At 34.1% G+C, this 27845-nt stretch overlaps 1 protein-coding gene across 8 annotated transcripts in view; it reads right to left on the minus strand.

Annotated features, from left to right (window-relative positions):
• LOC145276861 (centrosomal protein of 97 kDa-like) overlaps window positions 1-27845 on the minus strand; it is a 417991-nt gene that overhangs the window by 130655 nt on the left and 259491 nt on the right. For all 8 annotated transcript variants that reach the window (XM_080128261.1, XM_080128260.1, XM_080128256.1 and 5 more), the window contains one exon: window positions 23079-23464. In XM_080128261.1, coding sequence (XP_079984387.1) covers window positions 23079-23464 — 386 coding nt within the window. The remainder of the gene's footprint in view (window positions 1-23078; window positions 23465-27845) is intronic.

Below are 27845 nucleotides of genomic sequence, written 5' to 3' on the forward strand. Positions count from 1 at the left end.
TTTCCAAGGTATTTTAGTAATGTGAAAGCTAAGCATGTAATCTATGATAAACACCATAGAACTCTGCGGGAAATTTGAAAGGAAAAATCTAAATGCTAGCGGCAGCATTAACAACAGGAGTGGCAAAAAAAATTATTTTTTAAATAAAAATATCAATCCAAAGATTAATTAAAATTGTGTAAATATGAACTTGTATGCATATTTACACAATAGTGCAAAAAATACCCTCTTAGTGTCAAAAACTGCTCGAACGTACCAAGGTGAAGGTTAAAATGGTGTCACTCGAAGTTTGTTCTTTTCTAAGTCCAGAATATAATCATGCTTTTCTTTTAACAGTTAATTAAAAAAAAAAAAAAATCTTTGGAACGCTGATGTTTTTAAAGCTAAAACTCTTTTCAACAGTTTGCATTCTGGAGACGGAAGTCTTTTTTCGAGATAAGTGACTTCTATATTAATCTTTTTATCTTTAGATTCAAATATTAATTAACTACATTCAAATATTAATTAACTCAGTATTTAATTTATATATTTATTTTCTGATTGTTTTATTTAATGCTAGCGTTTTGTCGTCCATAAATGTTGTTTATTACATCTCCCAAGCTGATTGCAAAAATAGATTAGGAAATTGTATTCATTTTTAGTTCCTGAGAGGGGAATCTATAACCATACTTTCCCTTAAATACACCACTTGGACTTTTATTAAGTACAATACTCAATAAATTTTTTTTTTTAATGAAGAGTAGATAATCTATTGTGGATGCGTTATCGGCAGCTCCCGTTACTCTTGCTTCTCTTCATTTGTCCCTCAGTCAGCATTTTTTAATGAGTGATTTTTCTGACAAAGGGAGAAGAAAAAGCTGTATTCTAGGTTGGCAGTATTTTGTGCGAACAGTTGGCAGAAGAGGCGGAAATTTTCTGTTTCTATATCTATCCTTATAGCTATGTCACTAGTAAGGATGCTGGAGGTAAATGTTTTATCTGGGCTGATGTTATCCGCCTGATAGTCAGGGACCCGAACCTTGGATTAACCACGAAGGAGGTTGTCCTATCAGCAGGTGCAAAGTACTGGGGCTGCTGTATTGCCATTTGGTGAATGGATTCTGGACCATGCAGTAGCTTCTGGTGAGGCCTCTCGATGCCATATTAGTGGATAATTGTTACGACTTTACCTTATCATGTTCTACAAAAAAAAAAAAAAATTTCTTTGTTTCTTTTTCTTTCTTAGTTTCCCCTCTCTGTCCTACTTTAAGTAAGTCTGACGACCTAGTCCACAAATCTCAAAATTCCATCATGACAAGTTTCAAGAAAAAATACACGATTAAACCCAGTTCTCCAATTTCCAATGTAGACCCTCACTACCATGTCTCCTTCTCCAACATCAGGGGTCTACGTTCTAACCTTCTAGAGGTTGAAGCCCAATTACAGGAGACGAAACCTGACCTTTTATTTTTAAGCAAAACTAGCATTAGACAGGCTATTTCCCTAGAAGAGTTCGCAATTAAAGGATACTCTAACTTAACTTCTAAATCTGACCCACAAGATTGCCATTGGCATGGAATATGTGCCTATATTAAAGATAGCTTTCCATGTGGTAGGGACATCTCCAGAGAAGATCCTAACTTACTCTATATGTGCTTCCAGGTTGCACTAGCTCACATTACTGCATTTATATTTACTCTCTATCGCCTCCACAACATCGGAGTTACTATCTTTAAAAGCATATCTGAGAAAATTGACCAAGTCCTATCTGCTTATCCTTCAACTAACATTCACATATGTGGAGACTTCAATGTTCACAATGTGGAATGGTTGTCCCACTCAAACAAGACCGATGATGAGGGGAGGTTCTGTCATCATTTCTCCATTGCTTATGACCTCACTCAGATCGTTCACGAACCCACCCGTGTGCCCGACAATGACAGCCAGTATGTGAGTCTACTAGACCTTTTTCTCACAACTTGCCCTGTTTCTGTTCTGTCTCCTCCTGGATCTTCCAACCACTCTGTTGTATCAATTAAGATAAAAATCAAGTCCCCAGATGTACCTCTCCATCGTACAGTATATGGCTGACTGGGGATAGCTTCTGTACATTTATATCGGATCTACCTCTGTGTTCCATGTTTAAAAAGGATGTATCCTCTATAGTATCAGACCTGACGGAATGGTTAATTGTAGGTATAGATCATTTCATACCCTCAAAATAATTCCAGCAAAAACCTAACAGCCAGCCATGGTTCTCTCCAGAATGTGCTGCTACCATTGCGCACAGAAATCACTTTTTCCATTGCTTCCAACATAACAGATGTATGGAAATTAAAGCCGCTTTCAGGACTGCCAGCAACCATTTTAAGAAAGTAATAAAGAATGCAAGAGAATTGTATGCTCAGTCTATCAAGTCTAAAGTAGCTGAGCAGTGGCTTGGTTCCCACCAGTTTTGGCAAATAGCAAACAGAATTCTGAACAGAAGCGTGTGCTCTATCCCAACTATCATCAATGGACCTGAAGTAATCTTATCAGCATCAGACAAAGCCAAACTCTTTGCCAAGAACTTTGCAGCTAATTCTACCCTTTGCGACCAAGGCCGTCAACCTCCAATATTTCTTCCTGTATCAGAAAACACGCTATGTGATATACATATATCTGTACATGATGTTGCCAAGCTAATCAAAAACCTTGATTCCAGTAAAGCAACCAGCCCTAACGGCATTCCAATTATAGTACTCAAAAAACTTCACGCCCATACTTACAAAACTGTTTAAACGTTGTCTTAAGGAGAATTGCTTCCCATTACCCTGGAAAATCTCATCAGTATGCCCTATATTTAAGAATTCTGGTGATCGCTCATCCCCCTCTCAGTACAGGCTAATAAGTCTCCTGTGTGTCATGAGTAAGTTGCTGGAATCTGTGTAATCAACCTCTCAGCAAAAATAACCTTCTTAGTGACACACACTATGGTTTCCATTCTGCTAGATCTACAGCAGATGTGCTCACAGTTATATCTCATAGGATTAGCGAATCTCTCGACGGAGGCAACCTTTCTAGGGCAATTGCTCTTGACATATCTAAGGCCTTTAAAAAAGGTATGGCATGAAGGTTTACTTCACAAGATCGCTAGCTATTGTATAGCTGGACATGTCTTCTCAATTATTAAATCATTTCTTTCTGATAGATTCATAAGAGTAGTAGTTGATGGTCGAAAATCAGAAACTCACAGTATTAATGCTGGAGTCCCTCAGGGGTCCATCCTGGGCCCAACTCTTTTCCTGATCTACATTAATGATCTTCCAAATCACATCCTTACATCATTTGTAGACATTTATGCAGATGACACTACCATTTATGGTAGCACATCTAAGTCAGTAAACGACCAAGTTCTCTCCGATTCTCTCTCCTCTGATCTTGAGCACGTGGTACAATGGAGAAAGGAGTGGCTGGTTACTTTTAATGCATCTAAAACCAAGCTTCTCTCTTTACATCATCAACGTTCTGATCCCCATCTGGCATCAGTTGAAATGAATGGCTCTCGTCTTGAGGAGGCCTCAAGTTTTGACAAGCTTCTGGGCTTGACCTTTACTCCTGACCTTAAATGGAACACGTACATCAAATCTGTTACCAAGGCCGCTGGAAAAATGGTGGGATCCTTCTATCGATCCAGTAGATATCTCACTGCTGATGCAATTCTCTATCTATATAAGAGCCAGGTATGTCCAAGGATGGAGTACTGTTGCCACATCTGGGCAGGAGCTGCTAGAAAGGACTTGTCCTGCCTTGACAGAGTTCAAAATAGATTTCGTAGCCTCATAGGAGATATCTTTTTCTCTTTCTAGCACCCTCTTTCTCACAGAAGAGATGTTGTGAGTTTGTCTCTGCTGTAATTGTTATTTTCATGGAAAGTGTTCGACTGAACTTCAGTCTAGGTCCCCCCTCGCCAAACTTTCACAAGAAACACTCGTCTAGCTGAAAACACTATAAATAATTCCCCCCTCTTTTTATCTGTGCCTAAACCTAAACGTAGATTCCATGAACAAAGCTTCTTCCTTAGAACTGCACGCCTGTGGAATTTTCTTCCGTTTTCCTGCCTTCCAGCTGACTACAATATGGTTGTCTTCAAGTCTAACGTAAACAAGTTCTTGATGAGTCGTCCCACTTGTTAACAAATTTACCGAATTCCCATTACTAACGATTACTATATTGTCCAATTTCTACTGTACACTCTTTAACCCTTATCCTCGAGTGGCCTCTTGGCCTTGATAAGTGTGATGCCTATGTAAAAAAAAGAATAAATAAATAAAAAAAAAGTGAAGCTGGCTTGGTGTCCATATTTCCTGTTTGGTCTTACACTTCTAATCAATGTATGGATAAAAATGATATAGATAATTGTTGTAGACCCGTGCTAGGGGTTACAAATGAAAGAAATTATTTTGAATATCCATGTGTGTTCTTTGTATTAAATCCTTTTGGTCGTCAAATGCTGTTTTCCAATGGCTGTTTTTTTAGAGTGAATTAGTTGCCCGAATATTCGGCATTCAGTTGTTGTTAGCAATTGTTGTAGATTGATCCGGGAAGTTCTTAAATCATACTCATCAGCCAGTTGTTGTAGACCCGTGCTAGAGTTCACAAATTTAAGAAACCACAAGCAGTGTAAAGTGTATAAAATATAATATGTATTTATCATAAAGGATACAGGAGCCACTAAAGTGGTATGAGAGGAACATGTTCCTAGCATGCGGTTAAACATGGTATGAATGTCTCCATTTAGTCTCTGAAACCATAGAACTGGTTGATTCCCCTTAGTTCTGAAATAGGGGTGATTTGTACCCCACAACACCCCCTCTCTTTTCATTCCCCTGTGATGATTGTATAGCTCTTTTTCCTGAGGTTGATCTCTATCGGGTCGGTCATTTTCCTTTTTCTGGAGGACTGGCGTTGTTCGGCTGCTTGTGGTGTTACCAAGTCAAACGTGTCATATATCTAGTCCATTACTTCTTCTTCTTCTTCAGCAGGTGGTTGTCTTTCGTCATCTGTTATACGTTTTCGAATTTGGTTTAAATGTTTCTTGTGCGTAAATCTTGGACCCAAAGGTCCAAGATAATGTAGACCATCTGCCCGATCCTTTTCTGGATCTTTCCTAGTTCCCACATCGTACTCTTATTTTTGTGTACCTGGAAAAATACCTTTCCACCAGGTAAATATCTCTTTTTAGGAACTATAGTATTTGGCGGTTTCACCTGTTTTGGCAAAAGTTTCTTGAAGACCTGCCTAATTTTTCTCGCAAACATTAACTCTGCCGGCGACATCTTCAATGGAGTGCTTTCATTTGGTGTAATTCGGTAAATTTGTAAAAACTGTTGTAGCACCTTTTCTGAGGGCATTCCTTTAGCCTTCTTCAGGGCTCTTTTCAGCGTGTCTACGAACTTCTCTGCCTGACCGTTCGATCGGGGATGATAGGTTGGCGTCGTTATGTGGTTTACCTGGAAATCCGTGCAGAAACTTTTAAAATCTGCTGAAGTGAATTGTATGCCATTGTCTGACAATCAACGACAACAAACCTAGCAAACAATTCGTGAAAAGCACTGATTGTAAAATCCGTTGTTGGACTTTTACATCGAAATACCTCAGGCCATTTTGAAAAACTGTCTACCACTATTAAATAATAGTTTCCATCCAGTGGGCCTGCGTAATCTATGTGTATTCTTTGCCATGGGTGGTCCGCTTTAGGCCACGAGCTAAATTATATTGGGGCACTTCTATATCAGTGTCCATATTCTTCCAGTAAACGTAGGACCTCATGAGGCTCTTCATTCGTGTAGTCCCAGGGTGCCCGTTATGGAAATCCTTTAAAATTTTCTTTTGTAGTGTAGCTGGGATTACTACTCTTTCTCGGTATAACAATACCTCATTGCACATAGAATAAGCTTCCCCCATCGATTCATCTGATTGAATTTTTTGTTTAATTTCTTTGATGAAACTATCTTCTTCAGCTTCCCTTATTATATCTTCCAAAGTCACTGGTACTTTCTTGATCGTATTACATAGTATTTGTGTATAGTCCTTTTCACTTTGTAGTGACGCTATTACTGTGTCTTCCAGTGGTTCCCTTGATTTCGGATTAACCACGACAATCCGTCTGCGTGACTTTACTTTGCAGATGTAAGAAATTCCATACTGAAATCATAATTCAGTAAAATGGTCCCCCCATCTTTGCAGTCTATTGGCTGTGTAAGTTGGCAGACTGTTTTCGAGCCAAAGATGGTTATAAGCGGCTTATGGTTTGTTTGCAATTTAAACTTACGACCGTATAAAAATCGGTGAAATTTTGTAACACAGAATATGATCCCCAGTGCTTCCTTTTTGATTTGGAGTAATTCTTCTCGGCAGGCAGTAAAGTTCTTGACGCATGGGCGATTGGCTTAGTGGACCCATCAGGCATCTCGTGTAGAATGCACGCCCCGATCCCATAAGAACTTGTGTCAATTGCGATAATAATCAAAGATTGAAATGAGTCAGGAATAAATCTGACGTTATTACATCTTTTAATTTCCTAAACTCTGCCTGGCACTCAGGCGTCCAGTCAAATTTTTTGTCCTTTTTTAATAGTACATTTAATGGTGCATGCAATTCATGCATGTTCTTAATGAACGTTTGATAATAGTTTGCGAGCCCTAAAAACTCTGCAATGTAGTTACATTATGAGGGTCTGGCATGTCTTTTATAGCTGTGGACCTGGTTGGATCAGGTTTCCTCCCGTCCTTATCTATTATATGACCCAGGTATTTAATTCATTCCAAAATAAATTCACATTTTGCTTCCTTCAATGTGAAGCCGTATTCTTTTATTCTGCCAAACACGTGAAATACATGATCTCTATGTTGTTCAACATTTTCAGTCCACATAAGAATATTGTTCAGATAGCCTATTGCAAAGTATCAATTACCCGTTAGAAAATTGCAGGTGCTACTTTAATACCAGATGTTAATCTATTGAATTTATAAAGTCCTTTGTGCATTGAGATACCCAAAACCTTCGAGCTATCTTCCTCTACTGGTATTTGTAGGTACGCCTCGCTTAAGTCTATTTTGGAAGTAAATTCTTCCATTTAACTTAGCGAATATTTCGTCTGGGTTTGGTAGTGGGTAGTGATGGTCCTTGAGCGTCACATTTAATCTGGTCGAGAAGTCCGCACATACCCTAATCTCTTTAGATTTTTTTTCACATATACAGTTGGGGCTGCCCACTCACTATAGTTACTTACTTAAGCCTTGAGCCCCTGGTGGAGCATAGGCCATCCACAACTGCCTGCCAACGTCCATGGTCCTGGGCGATTTGCTCCAACTCCCTCCAGAAGTAGCCGGTCAGCTTAGCGTCTTCCTCCAGGTGTTTTATGGTCGGCCTCTTTTCCTCCTTCCCTGAGGGTTCCAGGTCAGAGCCTGGCGTGTGATATTCGTTTGTTGTTTCTTCAGGGTGTGTCCGATCCATTGCCATCTCCTTCTTCTGATCTCTTCTTCTGCTGGTACTTTGTTAGTTCTCTCTCAGAGATCTGCATTACTGATGGTAGTTGGCCTGCACTCTTCTGACGGTGGTCTTTGTTGTTCTCCACGTTTCTGCTCCATACAGTAGTACTGATTTTTGATGTTGGAATTAAACAGTCGGATTTTTGTGCGAGAAGTGATGAGGTTGGATTGCCAGATGTTCTTGAGGGTTATGAAAGATGCTCTTGCTTTTCTGATCCGGGTATATTCCTCCCTGCTGGTTGATCACACTCCCAAGGTATGTGAAGGTCTCAACCTCTTCCAAGTTTTTGTTGCCCAACTCCACTGCCTCTTTGTTGAATGCGTTGATTTTCAGGATCTTGGTCTTGTTAGAGTGTATGTGGAGGCCAACTTAAGAAGCGTGAATGACCAGTCTAGAGGTCTTGCTCTGCATTTGTTGTTGCTTGTGGGAGAGCAGAGTGAGATCATCAGCGAAGTCAAGGTCATCCAACTGAGTCCAGAGGGTCCACTGGATGCCATCCCTCCGTCCATCCGTTGTCCGTCTCATCACCCAGTCAATAGCAAGGAGAAACAAGAACGGCGATAGAAGGCATCCCTGTCGTACACCAGTCTTTATGTTGAAACGTCGTGTCAACTGTCCCCCATGTACAACCTGACAAGCCATTCCCTCGTATGACTCCCTGATAATTCTTGTCAGCTTTTCTGGGCTCCCATAATGTCGGAGGAGTTGCCACAAGGTGTTGTGGTGTATGCTGTCGAAAGCCTTGAGGAAGTCCACGAAGTCGATGTACAGCAAGGAATTCCACTCCAGGGACTGTTCAACTATGATGTGTAGCGTGGCGAACTGGTCTGTACAGGATCTGTCCTGCCTGGTGATCTCTGAGCCTCTCTCATCCTCTCCAACAGAATCTGGTTGAACACCTTCCCTGGTACTGACAAAAGAGTGATGCCTCTATAGTTCTCACAATTCCTAAGATTTCCCTTCTTGAGCAGCTTTATTATGTGTCCGTCCTTCCAATCTGTCGGTACCTCTTCCTGTTCCCAGTTCAGTAATATGCCAGCTGTTTTTTCTACATCTGTCTTGAGGGCTTCTGCTGGAATTCCATCTGGGCTGGCTGTCTTGCCATTTTTCATCTTCTTGATGGTGCGGGTGATCTCTTCTTTTGTTGGTGGATCGCAGTCTATATTAATATCAGTGTCTGCTTCAGTAATGTCTGGAGGGTTCTCGGGAGCTGATCTGTTAAGAAGTTCCTCGAAATGTTCCGCCCATCTCTCAAGTTGTTTTTCAGAGTTTTTAATGGTTTGTCCTTGCTTGTCTTTAACCGGTTGCTCTGGTTTGTTATACTTACCTGCTAGCTTTTTAGTTATCATGTACAGGTCTTTCATGTTGCCGTGGTAGGCTGCTTCTTCCGCTTCTTCTGCCAGGCTGTCTATATAGTTTCTCTTGTTTTTCTTTATGCTTTTCCTCACTTCCTTGTGGGCTCTTGTATATTCTGCTTGCACTGTTATTTTGCTGCCCCTTGTATGGCTCTCATTGACAGCCTTTTTCTTGAGTCTTCTGGCTTGAATCTTCTGTAAGGTGTCCATAGAGATCCTGTCTTTGTGTTGGTTCTTCTTTGACACAAGCAATTCCTGGCATGTTTCCCTAAGGATGTCTTTTATTCCCTTCCAAAGGTCGTGGGCATTGGTGTCTTTGGTGGTAAGCTCCTGCCGTACTTGGAATCTGTTACTCAGGCTCACCGTGAAGACTTCCCGAGTCATCTGGTCTTTCAGTAGGTTGATGTTGTACTTTGTCCTATCTTCTGCCTGCCGGACGGTTCTCCTTAGTCTCAGTTTGAGTCTCACATTCAGAAGATGGTGGTGTGATGCCGCGTCTGCTCCCCTCCTCACTCGTACATCTTGAAGAGACCACCTAAACTTCTTGCTGATACAGAGGTGGTCTATCTGGTTCTCTGTTACATGGTCAGGTGATACCCAGGTGGCCTTGTGTATCCTCTTGTGGGCAAAGATGCTACCTCTGATGACAAGGTCATTCAGTCCACAGAGGTCAGCAAATTTCTCTCCATTTTTGTTCATTTCTCCAAGAGCATGTTGTCCCATCACTTCCTTGTAGCCTCTATTGTCTGATCCCACCTTTGCATTGAAATCCCCATCAGAATGTTGACGTCTCTGTCTTTAAACTTGTCTAACATTTCTGTAGTCTGTTGTAGAAATAGTCTTTGTCTTTGTCGGCATGATCATTGGTGGGTGCATAGCATTGGATCACATTCATCTTGATGTTCTTCTTCACAGTCATGAAGGATGCTGTTATTATCCTTGATCCGTGTGCTTCCCACCCCGTCAAAGCTTTTTGTGCTGTTTTTGAAAGCATGATTGCTACGCCTTCCGTGTGTGCTGCATTTTCTTCTTCATGTCATTCTTTCTGCAGGTGCAGAACCTTCCTCTCCCAGAACCAAAGTTTCTTGGGTTTTTGTAGTGGATGCTTTTGTAGCAAGTTCTTTTTTCCGGGGTGAGGGTGCTGGCCCCACGCTCAACCTTCCCCAGAAGGTAGGTGGAATGCTCTTAGTCTGGCCTCTACCTGTCGACCTGTCCGGTATGGGTGGCCCTGCCAGGAGATGAATCTCTCGCCGGCTTAGCTCTTGGAGTCACCCAAGTTTCCCGACCAACTTCAAGGTTGCACTCCCTTTGGGAAGACTCACTATAGTTAATAGGGGTTAAAATCCCAGTGTTAACTAGTCTTTCCAATTCTTTTTCAATTTTTTCCCTCGAAGCGAACGGTATGCTCCATGGCTTTTTGAATATTGGTTTTGCTTCGTCCAGCAATTCGAATCTCGCCTTTATTTTTGTGCAGCAGCCAAGCTTTTCGGAGAAAACACTTGGGAAAGATTTTTTGAGATCTTTTTTGAGTTTGTCGACTTTGGCCGTTAGGTTTTTGATTTTGTGACAAAACTCACTCATTGGCACGTCCCATAATTCAAATTCCCAAATCCAATCGGTCCCGAATAAGTTTGTTGCGTTCCTCAGAACAAAAACTTTTAGCTTTTTTATTGTTCTTTTTAGTGACACATTAACAAGTACCTCACCCTCAAAATTTATTTTTTCACCAGTTACTGATCTTGCGACTTTATTTGTCTTTGTCATCATGGGCTTTCCTATTTTCTTCCACGTGTCACAATTTATAATTGATAAATCCGACCCTGATTCGAGCTGCAGTTTCACTCTTTATTTCTGATTCTCACCGTAACATTTCCTTAGGTTCTCTGTTGGTGAAGGGTCCATTTTTGCAGCTTTTATGTAGCTCTTTTTTGTTACTTTTGCTCTGCAATATGAGGCCTTGTGCTCTGATCGCTTGCATAGGTCACATGCTATTTTCCTGTGGTACTGACATGCATTGTACCCATGAGGTCCTCCACATTTGCTACAAGGGATCCTAGGATTTTGCCTATCCTGATAATTTTGTGAAGGGTTCTTTTTGCCTCTTGGTTGGTAATTGCTGGCAGGCGGGTGTCCTTTATTTTTTAAGCATATTTTTTATGTGCGCAACACCTGCTTCCTCTGTGTTTCAGGAATCTTGCATCATTGCCACAAACCGCTAACAATCTTCAGCCAGTGTCTGAAGCGTCAAATCAGGTTCTAATTCCAATTTATTTAGAGCATGACGTCTTTTGTGGCTAGCAAACCTTATGTGAATATTAAACACTTGAAATTGTCCGCCGTTAATGACAACAATTTGAAATTGTCACAGTGCTTAATAACTATAGACGCAAAAGTCGTATAGTCCTGACTCTCCTTACGTGTAAGATTCATGCATTTCCATCTTTTATGAAAAAGTCTTCTTTTTGGACAGCATAACTCCATTAACAGTTTGACTGCCTCGTCAAACAACAATTTGTTGGTTTTTCTTGGTAAAATATTGTCCATGAATTTGTTATGTTCAGATGTACCTAACTTCCGTAGCAATAAACAAACCTTCTTTTGATCCGTTCATGCACTGCAATCAATTTTCAAAAGGTCTTCAAATCTTCTGAAATATGCCTCAAACGTTAGGTCTTCCTCAGAAGCATAGTGAAATGTATCAATAGCTGACCAGATTACATTTTGAGAAAAAGCCGTGCTAGTTTCTTCTCCACTGTCCTTATTCATTAAACTTGCGTTATCAAATCCATTTTTTTATCTGACTGGTTTTGTTGCTCTAAATGTAATTTTTTCAATTCCAATATTTGTTCATTCATTTCTTTCCTTTCTCTTTCCTGTTTTTCCTTGAAGTATGTCATTAATTCTAACTGCTTTTCCAATATTTGCTTGTCATTTCTTTCTTTTCTCTTCCTTGTTTTTCTTCGAGATATTTCATCAAATTTAACTGTTTCTGTTTGTTTTGTTTTTGTATTGCCAAATGCTCTCCTCGGAACCTTTTTTCAAGTTCTAATTGTTGATTTTGTTGGAATTTCACCATTTCCAAAATTTGTTTTGCAAAATCGTCCATTTTTTTTTTTTTTTTTGACGGTGTGGAATTACTTAATGACAAAATGAGTTTTTTCAGAAACACAATTCGTTGATTTACTTTTCCTATAGTACCAACTCTATAGAAAAAAACCTTTACAAAATTTGTACCTGTTTTTAACAAATATTTCTTTCATATATTTATTTCCTTGTGTGGCAATTTGTGTGAGAAAATAATTCGGCGTTGCATTTATTCAGAAAGCAGTAGATTTTGTTTGTAATTTTTCAATTTTCGTAACGTGAAGGTACTGGGTTCAATTCCCTGTTGATCCTACACCTTTTTTTTCCTCTTTTTGCCTTTAAGAGAATTAGTGACTTATCTGTGGAAGAGGGTTTATAGCATTTATTTACTATTGGCTATTCTTTTCGATTTCTGTGCAAAATGAATGTCCTTTTCGTTAACACTTTATTTGTCGTGCTTAGCGAAATTGTTTTTTTTCTTCGACGTGCAGTCCCATCAACCAGTGAAAAGTTTATTTAAATCGGATTAAAATCCGACGTCTTTTTTAATTTGTGTGAATTCTCGGTTTAGCCAATAAAATAAAATATACTATCATTTACTTTTGCAGGAGTTTTTTGTTTTTTCCAACGCTAATAATGCCTTTTAATCCTATGACGTATTAGCAAGACATGCATTTTAGAACGACAACGTTTTTTTTTGTACTTGCTGAAAACTTGGTCTTGCTAATTCATTAGTAATAATTCTCCATGCAATTTGTCTTATGAGTTCTGTTTCAGCTCGTAGTTTACGTTTTAGTAGCTTTGTGAACAGCAAGATAAGGCTTTTTGACAACGTCTTTGTTAAATAATTTTTTCGGCAAGAATTTTTGTCCTTTTTTCGAAGTGTTCTTTATCCTGTGTTTGTGAATTTTTACACTCGAATGTTGTTTTTTTTCCCTAACGTTGACAAGTAGTTTTTTCTGTTCTTCACCAAACTTTTGAAAAATAAATACTTTTGAAGTCTCCAATTTTTCTCGAGTGTAGAAAAAAATTATTTTGAATATCCATGTGTGTTCTTTTTTCTTAAATCCTTTTGGTCGTCAAATGCTGTTTTCCAATGGCTGTTTTTTTAGAGTGAATTAGTTGCCCGAATATTCGGCATTCAGTTGTTGTTAGCAATTGTTGTAGATTGATCCGGGAAGTTTTTGAATCATACTCATCAGCCAGTTGTTGTAGGCCCGTGCTAGGGGTTACAAATGAAAGAAACCACGTATGTAAAGTGTATAAAATATAAAATGTATTTATCATAAAGAATACAGGAGCCACTAAAGTGGTATGAGAGGAACGGGTTCATAGCATGCAGTTAAACATGGTATGAATGTCTCCATTTTGTCTCTGAAACCAGTGGTATTCTTAGGACTGGTTGATTCCACTTTGTTCTGAAATAGAGGTGATTTGTACCCCACAACAATAATAATAATTTATTTGTTACCAGGGAGGATAATCCCATAAGCAAAAAAAATAAAAAATAAAAAAGATACTACATTATAACGACAATCAAAAAGAGGAGATAATGCATGTGAAGTTGGTTTATGCCAAAAAACAGACACTACATTACCCTCTGCCAAAAATTTGAAAGTGATAGTATTTACTAGGATGATGGTCTCCTGAGTACAGCAGAGATAGTGTATTATCCTTCCTCATATCATCATATCGGGTGGGGTGGCTCTTTCCTTCCACAGGTCTCTATCTTCCATGGTCTTGGGAAGATTCTCAGGTTGTAAGCCAGTCTTCTGTTAATAATTTTGTGTACGTTTTGAAAGGTCTTCCTACTTTAGCAGTTCCGTGTTTAGGATCCGACAGTACCACATCACTGACAACCTCATCTTTTCTTTTGTAGCAATGTCTGTCATATAGCGTTCTTCTTTCTCTTATTATTGAGGAAATCCTGAGCAACTAACCAGACTACACAGACGGCTAATGGCTGGGTGTGTTTTCCAGTTTAAGTTTAACACTACCCGAAGCATTCTAGTGTAAGTTCTATTTAACTTAGATGTATTATCCTTACTAATAATAAAAAGGAGAAAATGGCTAGGAGGAGGGTCTGAAGACAACAGAACAGATACCACACCACTCGCACCCCTCCCAAAGAAAGTGATGGTAATGATTTCATGACCGTTTAACACTCCCACCATAATTTGGAGTAAATTTTGGAAGATCTTGGTTAATGACTCAGCAGATTTTTCACATTAATAAAAAAAAATGTTTGAAATGTTTGAAAACTATTACATTATAACATAATAACTACTGTCAAAAAAGAGGAAATAATGTCTGGGAGGATGGTTACAATACAACAAAATGGCGACTACACAACTTCCGCTTCCCCAAAGAAAAAGAATGTGCTGTTAATCCCTGAGAGGATAGTAATATGACCACAGATACTACATTATAATCATTACAAAAAAGGATGAGATAATACCTGGGAGGATAATCTCTTGACAACAAATTCGACACTACATGACTTCCTTCCAGAAAAAAAAGTTGATGGTAATCCCTGGGTAGGTTGACCTCATGACCAGAGAACAGACATTACATTATCACTAATATCAAAGAAAAGGAGGAAATAATGTCTGAAATGATGGTTTCATGATAACTAAACAGATACTATGCAAGTCACTTCAAAAATATTGATGTGCTTGTAATCCCTGGGAGTATGGTTTCATGATCACATAAAAGACACCACATTATTACTACTTTGAAAGAAAGGAGGAGATAATGAATGGAGAATGGTCTTACGGCAACAAAACGGACATCACACTACACATCCCTCCAAAAACTAGGTGATAGATGTCCCTTTGGAGGATAGTTTCATGACCACAGAATAGATACTAGATTATCAGGACTACCAATAAAAATGAATGCAAAAATTAAATTAAGAAAAATGAAAATTCGAAAAGCAAATAGAAAACTGATTCAAGAAAAATGAATGACACAAATGAAAGAAAATTAATGAAAAAGATTAAATGAATGAAATGTAATGAAAGAAAAATGAATGAATAAAGACTAAAGACAAATGAAAAAATGAAAGAGAAATAAATAAAAATTAAATAAAACACTTGAATGAAAGCATATGAATAAAAGAAAACTGAAAGAAAATGAATTAAAGGAAAATAACTGAACTATGTAAAATGTAATAAAATGAACTATGAAAATAAATGTAACTATGAACGAAATATAATGCATGAAACTTGAATAAAAATTAATAAAAAATTGAATGAAGAGCCATGAAAGAAAAATGAATGAAAATAATGCATGATAAAAAATGAAGGTAAACAAATGAAAGAAATGAATGAAAGAAATATAAATGAGAATGAAGAAATATAAATGAAGAAAAATTAATGAAAAAAGTAAGGAAATGAGTGAACAAAATGAAAGAAAAATGTGTGAAGGCGATTGAAGGAAAATAATTTAATTAAAAAAAACGAAGGAAACTTAAACAAAGAAAAATGAATGAAAATGCATTATAGAAAATGCATAAAATAAAAATGAATGACAAAACTTAAAAAAGAATAATCAATAAAATAAATGAAGAAATGAAAAATTAATGAAAAAATTGAATAAAAAAATTAAAGATAGAAAAACGAATATAGAAAAATTAAAAGATGGAAAAGAAATGAATGAAAATGAATGAATATAATTGAATAAAGATGACTGAATGAAAAAAAACTGAAGAAAAATGAATGAAAAGAAATGAAGGAAAACAAGTAAATAAAGAAAAATGAATGAAAAAATTAATCAAAATGCATTAATGAAAAACATGAAATTGAATGAAAACAAATCAAGGAAATGAAATAAAAATGAATGAAAACAAATGAAAGAAAAATGAATGAAATATGAATTTAAAAAATTCAATTAAGAAAAATGAATCAACAGTAGCTCATCTTATTATGTTACTGTTGTTCTGTTTTTTTGATCATGAAAATATTTATTATGGGTTTGCATTAGTGATGGGACGATTCCAATATTTTTCCGATTTCAATACAATTACTGATTCTGTGATAAATTCCCGATTCTGATACAGTTACCGATTCCGATTCTTTATAAATCTCTAATTATTTAACTATAAAATTGTTATTTTCCCCGATTTTCATAAAAACACATGTTAAATATGCAGATATTTTCTAAACGTCAAAATACACTTGTGGGGGATGATCTCTTGATTTTAGCTTTACTGGTATTTTAAAATTATTGATTATTTACTAATTTATCATTATTACCAGCAATGGAAGATTTTATTTTAAACAAAACCAAATAAAAAAAGATTATTAAAAGAATTGATTTGGTATCGAACAATAGGAACCAATTTTTTTGATTCCGATAATCCCAAATGTTCCGATTTTTATGATTTCCGATTCCAATTAATTGTCCCAACACTAGTTTGCATGAAAGTACAAGCAGTTATCTACTTTCTGTCAAAATATCAGCTGTTTATGTTGTAAGGTAGGTTTGGTATAACACTGAATGTGAGCACAATGTGTACTACTGCACGGTTTGTTGTTGTCATGGAAAAGGAGAAAAATGCTGTTAATGCTTTTGTCTTCTAAAATACCTTGCTTTTCTTACACAAAAGTGTGCTAACAAAAAATCTGATGCTTTAAGCTATACAATAAAGAGAACCTCACATGAATATCTTTCACGGTTCAGATTCTATGATATTCTGAAAGTTGCTGAACTTTAATAGCGCTTTCCTCCGTTTTTTTGTTTGTGGTGCTTACCAAGTTATCACATTCAGCACTTCATATATAATATTGTAATATTACAATGTCGTATAGATTTATTGTATAAAATAATATAGCAAAACACAATGGCGCTGTTTTTGCCGGGCAATGGAATCTTTAAATATTACATATTCAATTCAGGATATTGAGCACTTTTGATTGGCGTCCTTCTACTCTGTACCATATATGATATTGTATTATTCTTATTTTGGCTTGCAGGCAACACCACATATTTTTGTCTGGTATACAACATAAAATGACAAAAAAAGCTTTCTCTTGGGCAATGCTGTGTTTAAACCCACTTGCTCTATCTAGGGTATTAAGCACTCTTTGATTACTATGTACCAATTATAAAATATAATACTGTCTTATTACTATCAAATCCCAAGCAACACCGTGTAGGTTTTCTTCTATACAGTACTATAACCAAAGCGATGTTTTTTTTTATTCCAACAATGTGACAAGTAATACTTGCTCAACCTAAGCTATTGAGCACTTTGGGTTGACTAACTTATACCACTTACCCAATATGTTACTGTATTCTAACTTGTATTACTCTTGGGCAATACTGTGCTTTGTATAGCAGACAACATAGTAACAAAAGACATTTCTCCTGGGCAATGTTGTACATGATCTATCTAGGATATTGAGTATTCTATTATTACTATATACCAGTTTCAAGATCTGATACTATATTATTACTATCATGAATCGCAGGCAATGCTGAATAGATTTTCTTGTATAACATCATAGCAAAAGATAAAGAAGTTATTTCTCTAGGTCAATGCTGTGTTTAAACACAATGCCCCCCTCCCTCTCCTTCTGATAGGAAACCTCCAAGGCCTCCGCTTCCTATTTTTTGTTTTTGCCCCCTGGCCTCTTTCCAAATTGCATTCATCTTAGAAGGACATCACATACTCTCCAACACCCCCAAGCTATTTCTTCTTTTTCCATCTACACCTTTTGTTGATCAAATTAAAAACTAAGACAATCAATTTAAAAACAAATGCATTCAAATTAAAAAATAGTGCATTCAATTTAAAAATAAAGATTTTTTGTCAACAAAAATCTTTATTTTTAAATTATAATTTTACAAAATTTTTATATTTGGAATTTTTGGTATATAAAAATTTATTTCTATATATTTCCATTTGTTGTCAATCCAATGGGCAATTGAACATGATACAACTTTTTTTAAAATAGTGTCACATAATCACCATGTTAGATTATGAGTTTTAGAGAGAAAACATTTTAAATTTAATTTTTTTGCTGACAGAAGATATATCTTGCTATTTTTTGTTTTAATTATCACTGAGGCAAGAGAATTTACAGAGAAAGAGAGGCTGAACCTGTAACAAGGGAAAGAGAAGGTGTAGGGAGAAAGAGAGAGGATCAGAAAAGGTTTAACAGGTCTCAATGCCCCCTCCACCATGTAAGGATGAGTCAGCCATTTGATAAGGTCACGAGGTAGTGGTGCACTGCCTGACCCTTTTTGGTTCTGGGTTGATTATCGCCAAAAAATGGACAAAGAAAAAAAAGAAAGGCAAGCAAAATATGGATGAAAAAGTAGAAAAGAAAAAAAGGAGGAAGAAAGAAATACATTTTTTTAATACACTTCTCGGCAAGCAGTCATGGCGATCAGACGATGAAACCCTGTTCCGGGTAGTCAACAAAAATAAATATGGAATACCCACCAATAAAAACTAAACTGAACAAAATTGTTCACAATGGACAAAGGATATTAACGAAATAACCCAAAACAAAAACGACTTGCAAAATTTATAAGTCAGCATTTAAATTGATTTCAGTAAAGATTGTGTTATCTGAAAAACTGCTTTCATCAAAAGACTGGTGAATTCGAGAAGCAAAATTTGCCAATGTAAGCTGAAGGATGAGTGGAAGATTGAATTTGTCAATAGAAATGGCTGTGGATCAAGCAGCGAAGGAGATAAGGGTGGCAATAAGCCCCAGAGTTGTGGATGTGTGTTTTTGAACACGATGAAGCCAGGCTAACCAAAACGGCCAGGACGAAAAACCAAAATAACAAAATCTGCCAAAGAAATCTCACTTAAAAAAAGAACGAACTATAAGTCTTCTCTCTCTCTCTCTCTCTCTCTCTCTCTCTCTCTCATGCGATGAATTAATATTGTCTTTTGTTTTGCTCTGTTTTGTTGTTTATTGATATATTTTCCGCTCGTATGACACCCCCAACCTCACAATGTTTTTTTTTGTTTAATCTTACATTCTTTTCATTTCTCTTTAATATTCATGTTTGCTTTTTGTTGCTTCCACTGTGCTGTTTGTTCATCCATTCCATATTTTACAGGTTTTTGAAAGAGCCTCCCCATTCTCTCTTATTTGGCAAAATATATCAAACCCAGGGGACTTTTTCCTTTTTTTCCTTAATTTTTTTTATTTTGTTATGTGAGCACTTTTACATAGTCCCAACATGAGACATGATCGTAACAATAGCAAATAACCAAATAAGCATAAAAAAACAGAAAATAAATATTTATAATCATTGTTCATACGACAAATGTTCTTTGGCAATTACAGCTGCATATTGCTTTTGAACATGCTGAAAGTAATACATCGTATGAAGTGGATTATCAGCTTGGGTGACTGCTAGCCTAAACACTTCTTTTATATGATTCAACCGATATTGGAATTTTGTTAGTCCAATAGGAAGATCCGCTTCAACTAACCTTTCTGACATTATCTCTTTTGATTTTGACTTAAAAAAATTCTATTGGAAATAATGGTGCACGATATGATCTCCATCAAAGAATTGTAACCTCTTGAAGATTTGTGAGCAAAGAATGTTTAATAGAAGAATGAATCATCTATGACAACCACCATTTCATTTAAATTCACTGTCTTAGCCAAATGTTCAAATGCTCGTACCATACATTGGATGAAGTCATCTTTTATAATACAGCCTTCATTTATTTTATAATAGGCAATACTTTAACTGCCGTACAATGCAACACAATATACATTTGGTCCCTTCTAATTTCGTAGTGATATTCTGCATCATTGACCACATAGAAATCTGTCCTCCAGCTTTCTGCAGAACATATTTAAATTACTTTTATCTTGATAATAAATAATTTTTAAAAAATGTTTTTCGAAAAAAATCTTCCTTTTAGATTTATTATCAGCTGTGTTTACACCAACATGCATGCCTATAACCTTTTTCAGTGTAAAACAAACTTCATTAAGATGTTGTTTGATTGTACTTGTGGATACATTTATTACTATTTCTGGATTTTGATGGTTCCATAATTTTTCAGATAAATATGTCAAGGCAATGTGACAATTATCCTCTAAAAGTTTTATTAAATAATCCTCGTTACAAGGCAAAAACTTTTTTTAGTTCGTTTTTGGCTCCTCCTCCAAAGTGGTTGCATATGTTTTTTAGCAGAATTGCATCAGGTGTAGAAGTTGATTTAATCTTATATGGTTGTGCGATTATTGAGTGTTAAAAGACAATATGCATATTCTTTTTAATTATGCATGTATGTTAACATGTTGAATTATTCAAAATAAGTTGCCAGTATTTAGGAAATATTAGGATAATTTTAAGGTTACCAGTAGTTAAATTTCTGTTTTTGAAGGATTATTATGTTTGTATTTGTTTTTAGCACTCTTGCGTCCTGTAGTCCTGTGTTTTTTTTACATCATCTGTTAATAATTTGTTAGATTAAAGTATGCAATAGTTGCAAAATAATATCCCTTCCTCACATTTGTAATGGGTTTCTAAAAAAAATCACATGATTAAATCATTGCACTTCAGTAAATGCATAAATCCAAAAAGAAAAAAAATGTATGACCAAAGAGGATAAGTATAAATATATAAATAAAAAAAAAATAAGTGAACATTATTCATCAAACCACTGCAAACATCATCCTCCGCTTGTAGGCGATCAGAATGAGAAAAGATAGTAGTATATCCTAATAAATTAGTTAATGGGCATTTCTGCAGTTTAAATCCCATTTTTCTGTGAGTCTTGCTTGGCAACGCCCAGCAGATAATGAAAACGGCAGGATTATAGCAAATGAGTGGACAGGCAAAAATTGGAAGTAGAAAAAAAAAAAAAAGGAAAGAGGGTATTTTTCACGACCCCAACCCAGCGTAGAATAAAAAAAACCCCAACCTCCCCATGAACGGTTTTCAGAATAAACAACCCAACTTCAGAAGCTGTTATGGGGAGCATGTAGACATTCTTCTGGTGTTGACTAGTAGCAGTGGTAGGATTAAATATTTAAAGGGAGAAATAGGTGCCCCATCCTCTTACAACGTTACAATTGTGATGCTGTTATTCCTAGCATATAATGTAGTAGTTTATTATCATGATTGAATGTGTCTGCCAAGGTGTTTGAAAGCTACATAAGATAGTGGCTATTAGCCTAGCTGTATTGAATTTGTATGTGGCAACTGTTGTTGCAAACCTACAATACTTTGGTCCAGAGGAGAATTTCTGCAGTCATTTTATTATATATGGAGATTAATACAATGTGCAAAATCCAATGCAGAATATATTTTCACTCAGAAAACACTGGAATAATGTATATACTTTGACTATCAATGAACGTTTGCGTAGGTATTGTAGAGAAAATGTCTACTTGAAATTAGCAAGAAATATAGAAACAAATGAATACTCTTTTTGCTTCAAGAAAATGTCTTAAAAGAGAAAAAAAATTATTCCAATAGCATTTGTCTCAAAAGAAACACAAAAAGAATTGATGGTTTCTCATGAATTTGTCTGAAATTGATTATAATTGCGATATTAAAATATTCCTTATGAACCAGAAATTAATGGTTTTGAATAAAAAAACTATTATTTTCTGGTTCAGTTTAGCATAAGGAATATTTTAATATCTCAATTATTTCAATCAGATTTTACATTTGAAAAAATTATTAAAATAAATCAAATTATTTTTATTTTAAAATTTAAAACCTTTTTCAAATTTTCATTTTTTTATAATGAAAATGATTGCTATTCTAATTTATAAAATCATAGTGTGCCCACCCACATCAAACGCCACCCAGATGTTAGAGAATCTATCTACAGTCTATGAATATCAGCAGTCGCTTGGCTGGCCACCAAAATAAAAGAAAAAAAATAAAACAACAAAGTTTGACATTTGCCTAGTTGTTGGCGATTCGCCATGTCTACATGCACTAGGTTCTATCTAGTTCGGCTCAGATCTAGTTAAAACAGGATAAAAATCGCTGACCAAAAATGGTGGCTTGAGTAGTCATACTTTTACATGATTTCTATTTTGTTAGATATATGTCTGTACAACAAATCATTGCATTCAATTAAGTTATTTGATTTTTTTTCAGTTTTTCTGTGTTTATGCATAATTATTCAAGATTGGGTATGGAATCTCTTGAATTAGTCTCCTTTCCTGCGATATGGGCAGCTAGTTTTAATATAAACAAAATATGCAACAATTTTGCTAATTGATATTAAATACAAATTTAATTAAAAAAATAAGAAAAATGCAACAAGTTAGATTTTAAATAAGAAATAAAAAACAGCAACAAGATTAAGTGAATCTACACATCTAATGCGATAAAGAAAATTGGTGGAAAAACATTTTCATAATGCTCGTTCTTTATATTTAGCTGTGTGGAATTTAGAAATTTAGATGGAATGACAATTCAGAGTTTATTTATATTGAAATATGACAATGCACAATAACAGGAAAACTTATGGATAAACTTACCAGTTGAAAATATTAGTGTGCACCAAAAATTATGGAAAATAAGCAAGTAGAATTTTAATAAAAATAAAATTAAGACAGCAAAATTTTAATTTTCAATTATATTTTTAAAGTAATTACTTGAAAATCACACACTTAAAAAAGAGACAGTTTTGAAAATAGATGTGCCTTTTCCATTTGTCACATAATATGCTATGAACTCTACAAGAATGTCAGTAATGGATTCATGTTAGAAACATGCTCTACAAAGAAAGACAATAAATAATAATGTTAAAGCAAGCTTAAAAAATGTTTATGCATCTTAAAATGAAAAAGCTGCATTCTCGCAACAGCAGTTTACCATTAAATTCTTACTGAGAACAGTTGATGGCTTTTTCTCAAATTTTAGTGACAATAAACCTCCTTGAGATTTCAGTACTCTCTTACAGTGGAAGTGTGGGTGGTGCTTTCCCTTCTCTAACTTTTTAGACTTTTCATTACCGTCTTTCATAATACCAACTAATGTGTCACATTTCTGGTAGATTCTCTTTCTTTCATTTCTATGTTCTATCAATATTACTAGTTGCATTATTAAAATTATTATTATAACAAATATTTTTAAGCACACTTTAAAGATCATCATAAAAATCTCACTTACTTCCTTTGTATTGCATGTGATATTCATTTCCTGACGGCTGCTTTCACCACAGTTGAATGTCTTACTAACAAATTCTTCAGAAGGCAGCATTTTCTTGTTAGAAATAAATGGTTTCTTTATCTGAGGTGTAGAACAATTCAAATAGGATGCATCAGAAATTATTTTGTAAGCATTTTTATTTAATGCTTTCACTGGCCGATTGTCATAGGCTTCATATTTCGATTCAAACTTTTGCCATGTCTCAGTTGGGGTGATTTCTTTCAAACTGCTCACTGATTGCATATTTGAATAATGGGGAGGAATTAATTCAGTAATTGAATTATCATTTGCTTTGATAGATGAATAAAGAACATTTGAAGCAGAAGAACATTTCTCTCTTTTATCATCTGAAATAAAGAAGAAATAAATTAAACTTTTATATTACTTAAATAATTAAAAATTAGATAAAATAAAATACTTTAAATCAAAATTCAAATATCTTTTAATTTGTATGAAATTTGAACCATAGTTATAATATAGAACAATTAAGACCCCCAAATTTTAAATTCATTTGAATATTTTAATGGTGAAAAGGTACACAGTTCCTCATTTGAATGTCTGTTATGATGTTCTTTTTTTTTCTATTCTTTTGTTTATTTCATTGATAAATGTTCCAACATAATTGATTCAAACTTAACATGAAGCAACTTTGAATTCCACTAATATGGAGCATTGTTAAATTTCTAGGAATTCATGGAGGAGAATCAATTATTAGTAAAAAAAATAAATAAATAAATAAATATTTTATACTGCTCCAAAATATTTGACAGATTGTACCAAATTTTATAATGAGCATCCTTGAATAAGCAGGTGTTTTATGGGGGGGTATTAATGCTTACTACTATAAGTATTATCAAAGATAAAAATTCAACAAATAAGATTCAAAAGTATTCATCAGATTAGTAAAAGATTTGGCATGGAGCATGCTTCAATTACCTGTATATCATGTCATACAAACAGCTACTACTACTACTACTACTACTACAAATATCACGGCCATTACTGCTAAGACTAAAAATAAAGAATTTTACTACATTTGAAACACAGTAAACATAAAATGGCGTCTAATAAGTTATATTTGACTAGCAGGGTGACCTGACATTGCTCAGAATTGAATGATGATGAACAAATGTTTCATATTCATAAATTTTTGAAAATTCCATCCAATTTACATAAAATAATATTTCTAAAATGAAAATTTTATTATTTTATTATTAAAATATTATTAATTTTTTAATATATATTTTATTTGTGTATTGCTTTTATTATTTTCTTTTTTTCTTTTTATAACAATAAAACACTTTCTAGATTATGCATATGAAATTAACTATATTTAATCATTAACTAATCATTATGAATTTTTAATATTAGTTTTTAGGCACCATAAGAGGTAATATGAGTAATATTTAATTTAATTAAGGAGAAAAGATAGAAGAACATATTTATGAGATGGAACATTAATAATAGACGTTATAGGGAGGATAATGAGTACTGTTTTTGCACATAGAGGCCTTGCGATGGTAGAAAGTGAAGTAGATAGCTAGTTTGGTTATGCGGTTTGCATAACTAAGCCAAAAAGAAAGAAAGTAATATTTGGAACAAAAACTAAAAAAAAAGGTTAAAATACATTGTAACAATATGAAAAGTCTAAACAATAATAAACCGGATTTATGATAGGCAGAAATATGTTTGCACTAAATTGCAATAATAGGAGAAAATTTTTACAATAGAAAATATTGTTTAACGATAAAAAAAGACTGACCTTAAGCAGGAATGAAGAGTTGTTATATCTGGGAAAGAGTTCAAGATTGAGAGTTGAGTTTGAACAGAGAGGTTTGTTTGGCAAGAACATGATACCTCACGTTCTGATAAGCTAACATAGGATAAACATGTAAGAAAATCTAATTAAGACACAGTGACTCCAGGAAAGTCATGGAACTGCCAAGTATGAAAACAAAGCTACAATCAAGGATAAAGAAGTTGGTTGGTGTTAATATAGCATGGAAGTATTTAAGTATCTAGAAGTATTGGTGTTAATATAGCATTGACGTATTTCAGTATCCAGAAGTATTGGTGTTAATATACAATAGAAGTATTTAAGTATCTACAAGTATTGGTGTTAATATACCATTGAAGTATTTAAGTATACAGAAGTAGTGGTGTTAATATAGCATTGAAGTATTTAAGTATCCAAAAGTATTAGTGTTAATATAGCATTGAAGTATTTACGTATCCACAAGTATTAGTGTAAATATAGCATTGAAGTATTTAAGTATCCACAAGTATCAGTGCTAATATAGCATTGTAGTATTTAAGTATCTACAAGTATTGGTGTTAATATACAATAGAAGTAAATAAGTATCTACAAGTATTGGTGTTAATATACAATAGAAGTATTTCAGTATCTACAAGTATTGGTGTTAATATACAATAGAAGTATTTCAGTATCTAAAAGTATTGGTGTTAATATACAATAGTAGTATTTAAGTATCTACAAGTATTGGTGTTAATATACAATAGAAGTATTTCAGTATCTAAAAGTATTGGTGTTAATATACAATAGAAGTATTTCAGTATCTACAAGTATTGGTGTTAATATACAATAGAAGTATTTAAGTATCTACAAGTATTGGTGTTAATATACAATAGAAGTATTTCAGTATCTACAAGTATTGGTGTTAATATACAATAGAAGTATTTCAGTATCTAAAAGTATTGGTGTTAATATACAATAGAAGTATTTCAGTATCTAAAAGTATTAGTGTTAATATACAATAGAAGTATTTCAGTATCTACAAGTATTGGTGTTAATATACAATAGAAGTATTTCAGTATCTAAAAGTATTGGTGTTAATATACAATAGAAGTATTTCAGTATCTACAAGTATTGGTGTTAATATACAATAGAAGTATTTCAGTATCTACAAGTATTGGTGTTAATATACAATAGAAGTATTAAAGTATCTACAAGTATTGGTGTTAATATACAATAGAAGTATTTCAGTATCTACAAGTATTGGTGTTAATATACAATAGAAGTATTTCAGTATCTACAAGTATTGGTGTTAATATACAATAGAAGTATTTAAGTATCTACATGTATTGGTGTTAATATACAATAGAAGTATTTCAGTATCTAAAAGTATTGGTGTTAATATACAATAGAAGTATTTCAGTATCTAAAAGTATTGGTGTTAATATACAATAGAAGTATTTAAGTATCTACAAGTATTGGTGTTAATATACAATAGAAGTATTTAAGTATCTAAAAGTATTGGTGTTAATATACAATAGAAGTATTTAAGTATCTACAAGTATTGGTGTTAATATACAATAGAAGTATTTAAGTATCTACAAGTAGTGGTGTTAATATACAATAGAAGTATTTAAGTATCTAAAAGTATTGGTGTTAATATACAATAGAAGTATTTAAGTATCTACAAGTATTGGTGTTAATATACAATAGAAGTATTTAAGTATCTACAAGTATTGGTGTTAATATACAATAGAAGTATTTCAGTATCTACAAGTATTGGTGTTAATATACAATAGAAGTGATTAAGTATCTACAAGTATTGGTGTTAATATACAATAGAAGTATTTAAGTATCTACAAGTATTGGTGTTAATATACAATAGAAGTATTTCAGTATCTACAAGTATTGGTGTTAATATGCAATAGAAGTATTTCAGTATCTACAAGTATTGGTGTTAATATACAATAGAAGTATTTCAGTATCTACAAGTATTGGTGTTAATATACAATAGAAGTATTTCAGTATCTACAAGTATTGGTGTTAATATACAATAGAAGTATTTCAGTATCTAAAAGTATTGGTGTTAATATACAATAGAAGTATTTCAGTATCTAAAAGTATTGGTGTTAATATACAATAGAAGTATTTCAGTATCTACAAGTATTGGTGTTAATATACAATAGAAGTATTTAAGTATCTACAAGTATTGGTGTTAATATACAATAGAAGTATTTCAGTATCTAAAAGTATTGGTGTTAATATACAATAGAAATATTTCAGTATCTAAAAGTATTGGTGTTAATATACAATAGAAGTATTTCAGTATCTAAAAGTATTGGTGTTAATATACAATAGAAGTAATTAAGTATCTACAAGTATTGGTGTTAATATACAATAGAAGTATTTCAGTATCTAAAAGTATTGGTGTTAATATACAATAGAAGTATTTCAGTATCTAAAAGTATTGGTGTTAATATACAATAGAAGTATTTCAGTATCTAAAAGTATTGGTGTTAATATACAATAGAAGTATTTCAGTATCTACAAGTATTGGTGTTAATATACAATAGAAGTATTTCAGTATCTAAAAGTATTGGTGTTAATATACAATAGAAGTATTTCAGTATCAACAAGTATTGGTGTTAATATACAATAGAAGTATTTAAGTATCTACAAGTATTGGTGTTAATATACAATAGAAGTATTTCAGTATCTACAAGTATTGGTGTTAATATACAATAGAAGTATTTCAGTATCTACAAGTATTGGTGTTAATATACAATAGAAGTATTTCAGTATCTAAAAGTATTGGTGTTAATATACAATAGAAGTATTTCAGTATCAACAAGTATTGGTGTTAATATACAATAGAAGTATTTAAGTATCTACAAGTATTGGTGTTAATATACAATAGAAGTATTTCAGTATCTAAAAGTATTGGTGTTAATATACAATAGAAGTATTTCAGTATC

Source organism: Euprymna scolopes, chromosome 5, assembly GCF_053919585.1.
Source record: "Euprymna scolopes isolate OS-2025 chromosome 5, ASM5391958v1, whole genome shotgun sequence".
In the NCBI taxonomy this organism is placed as follows: domain Eukaryota; kingdom Metazoa; phylum Mollusca; class Cephalopoda; order Sepiida; family Sepiolidae; genus Euprymna; species Euprymna scolopes.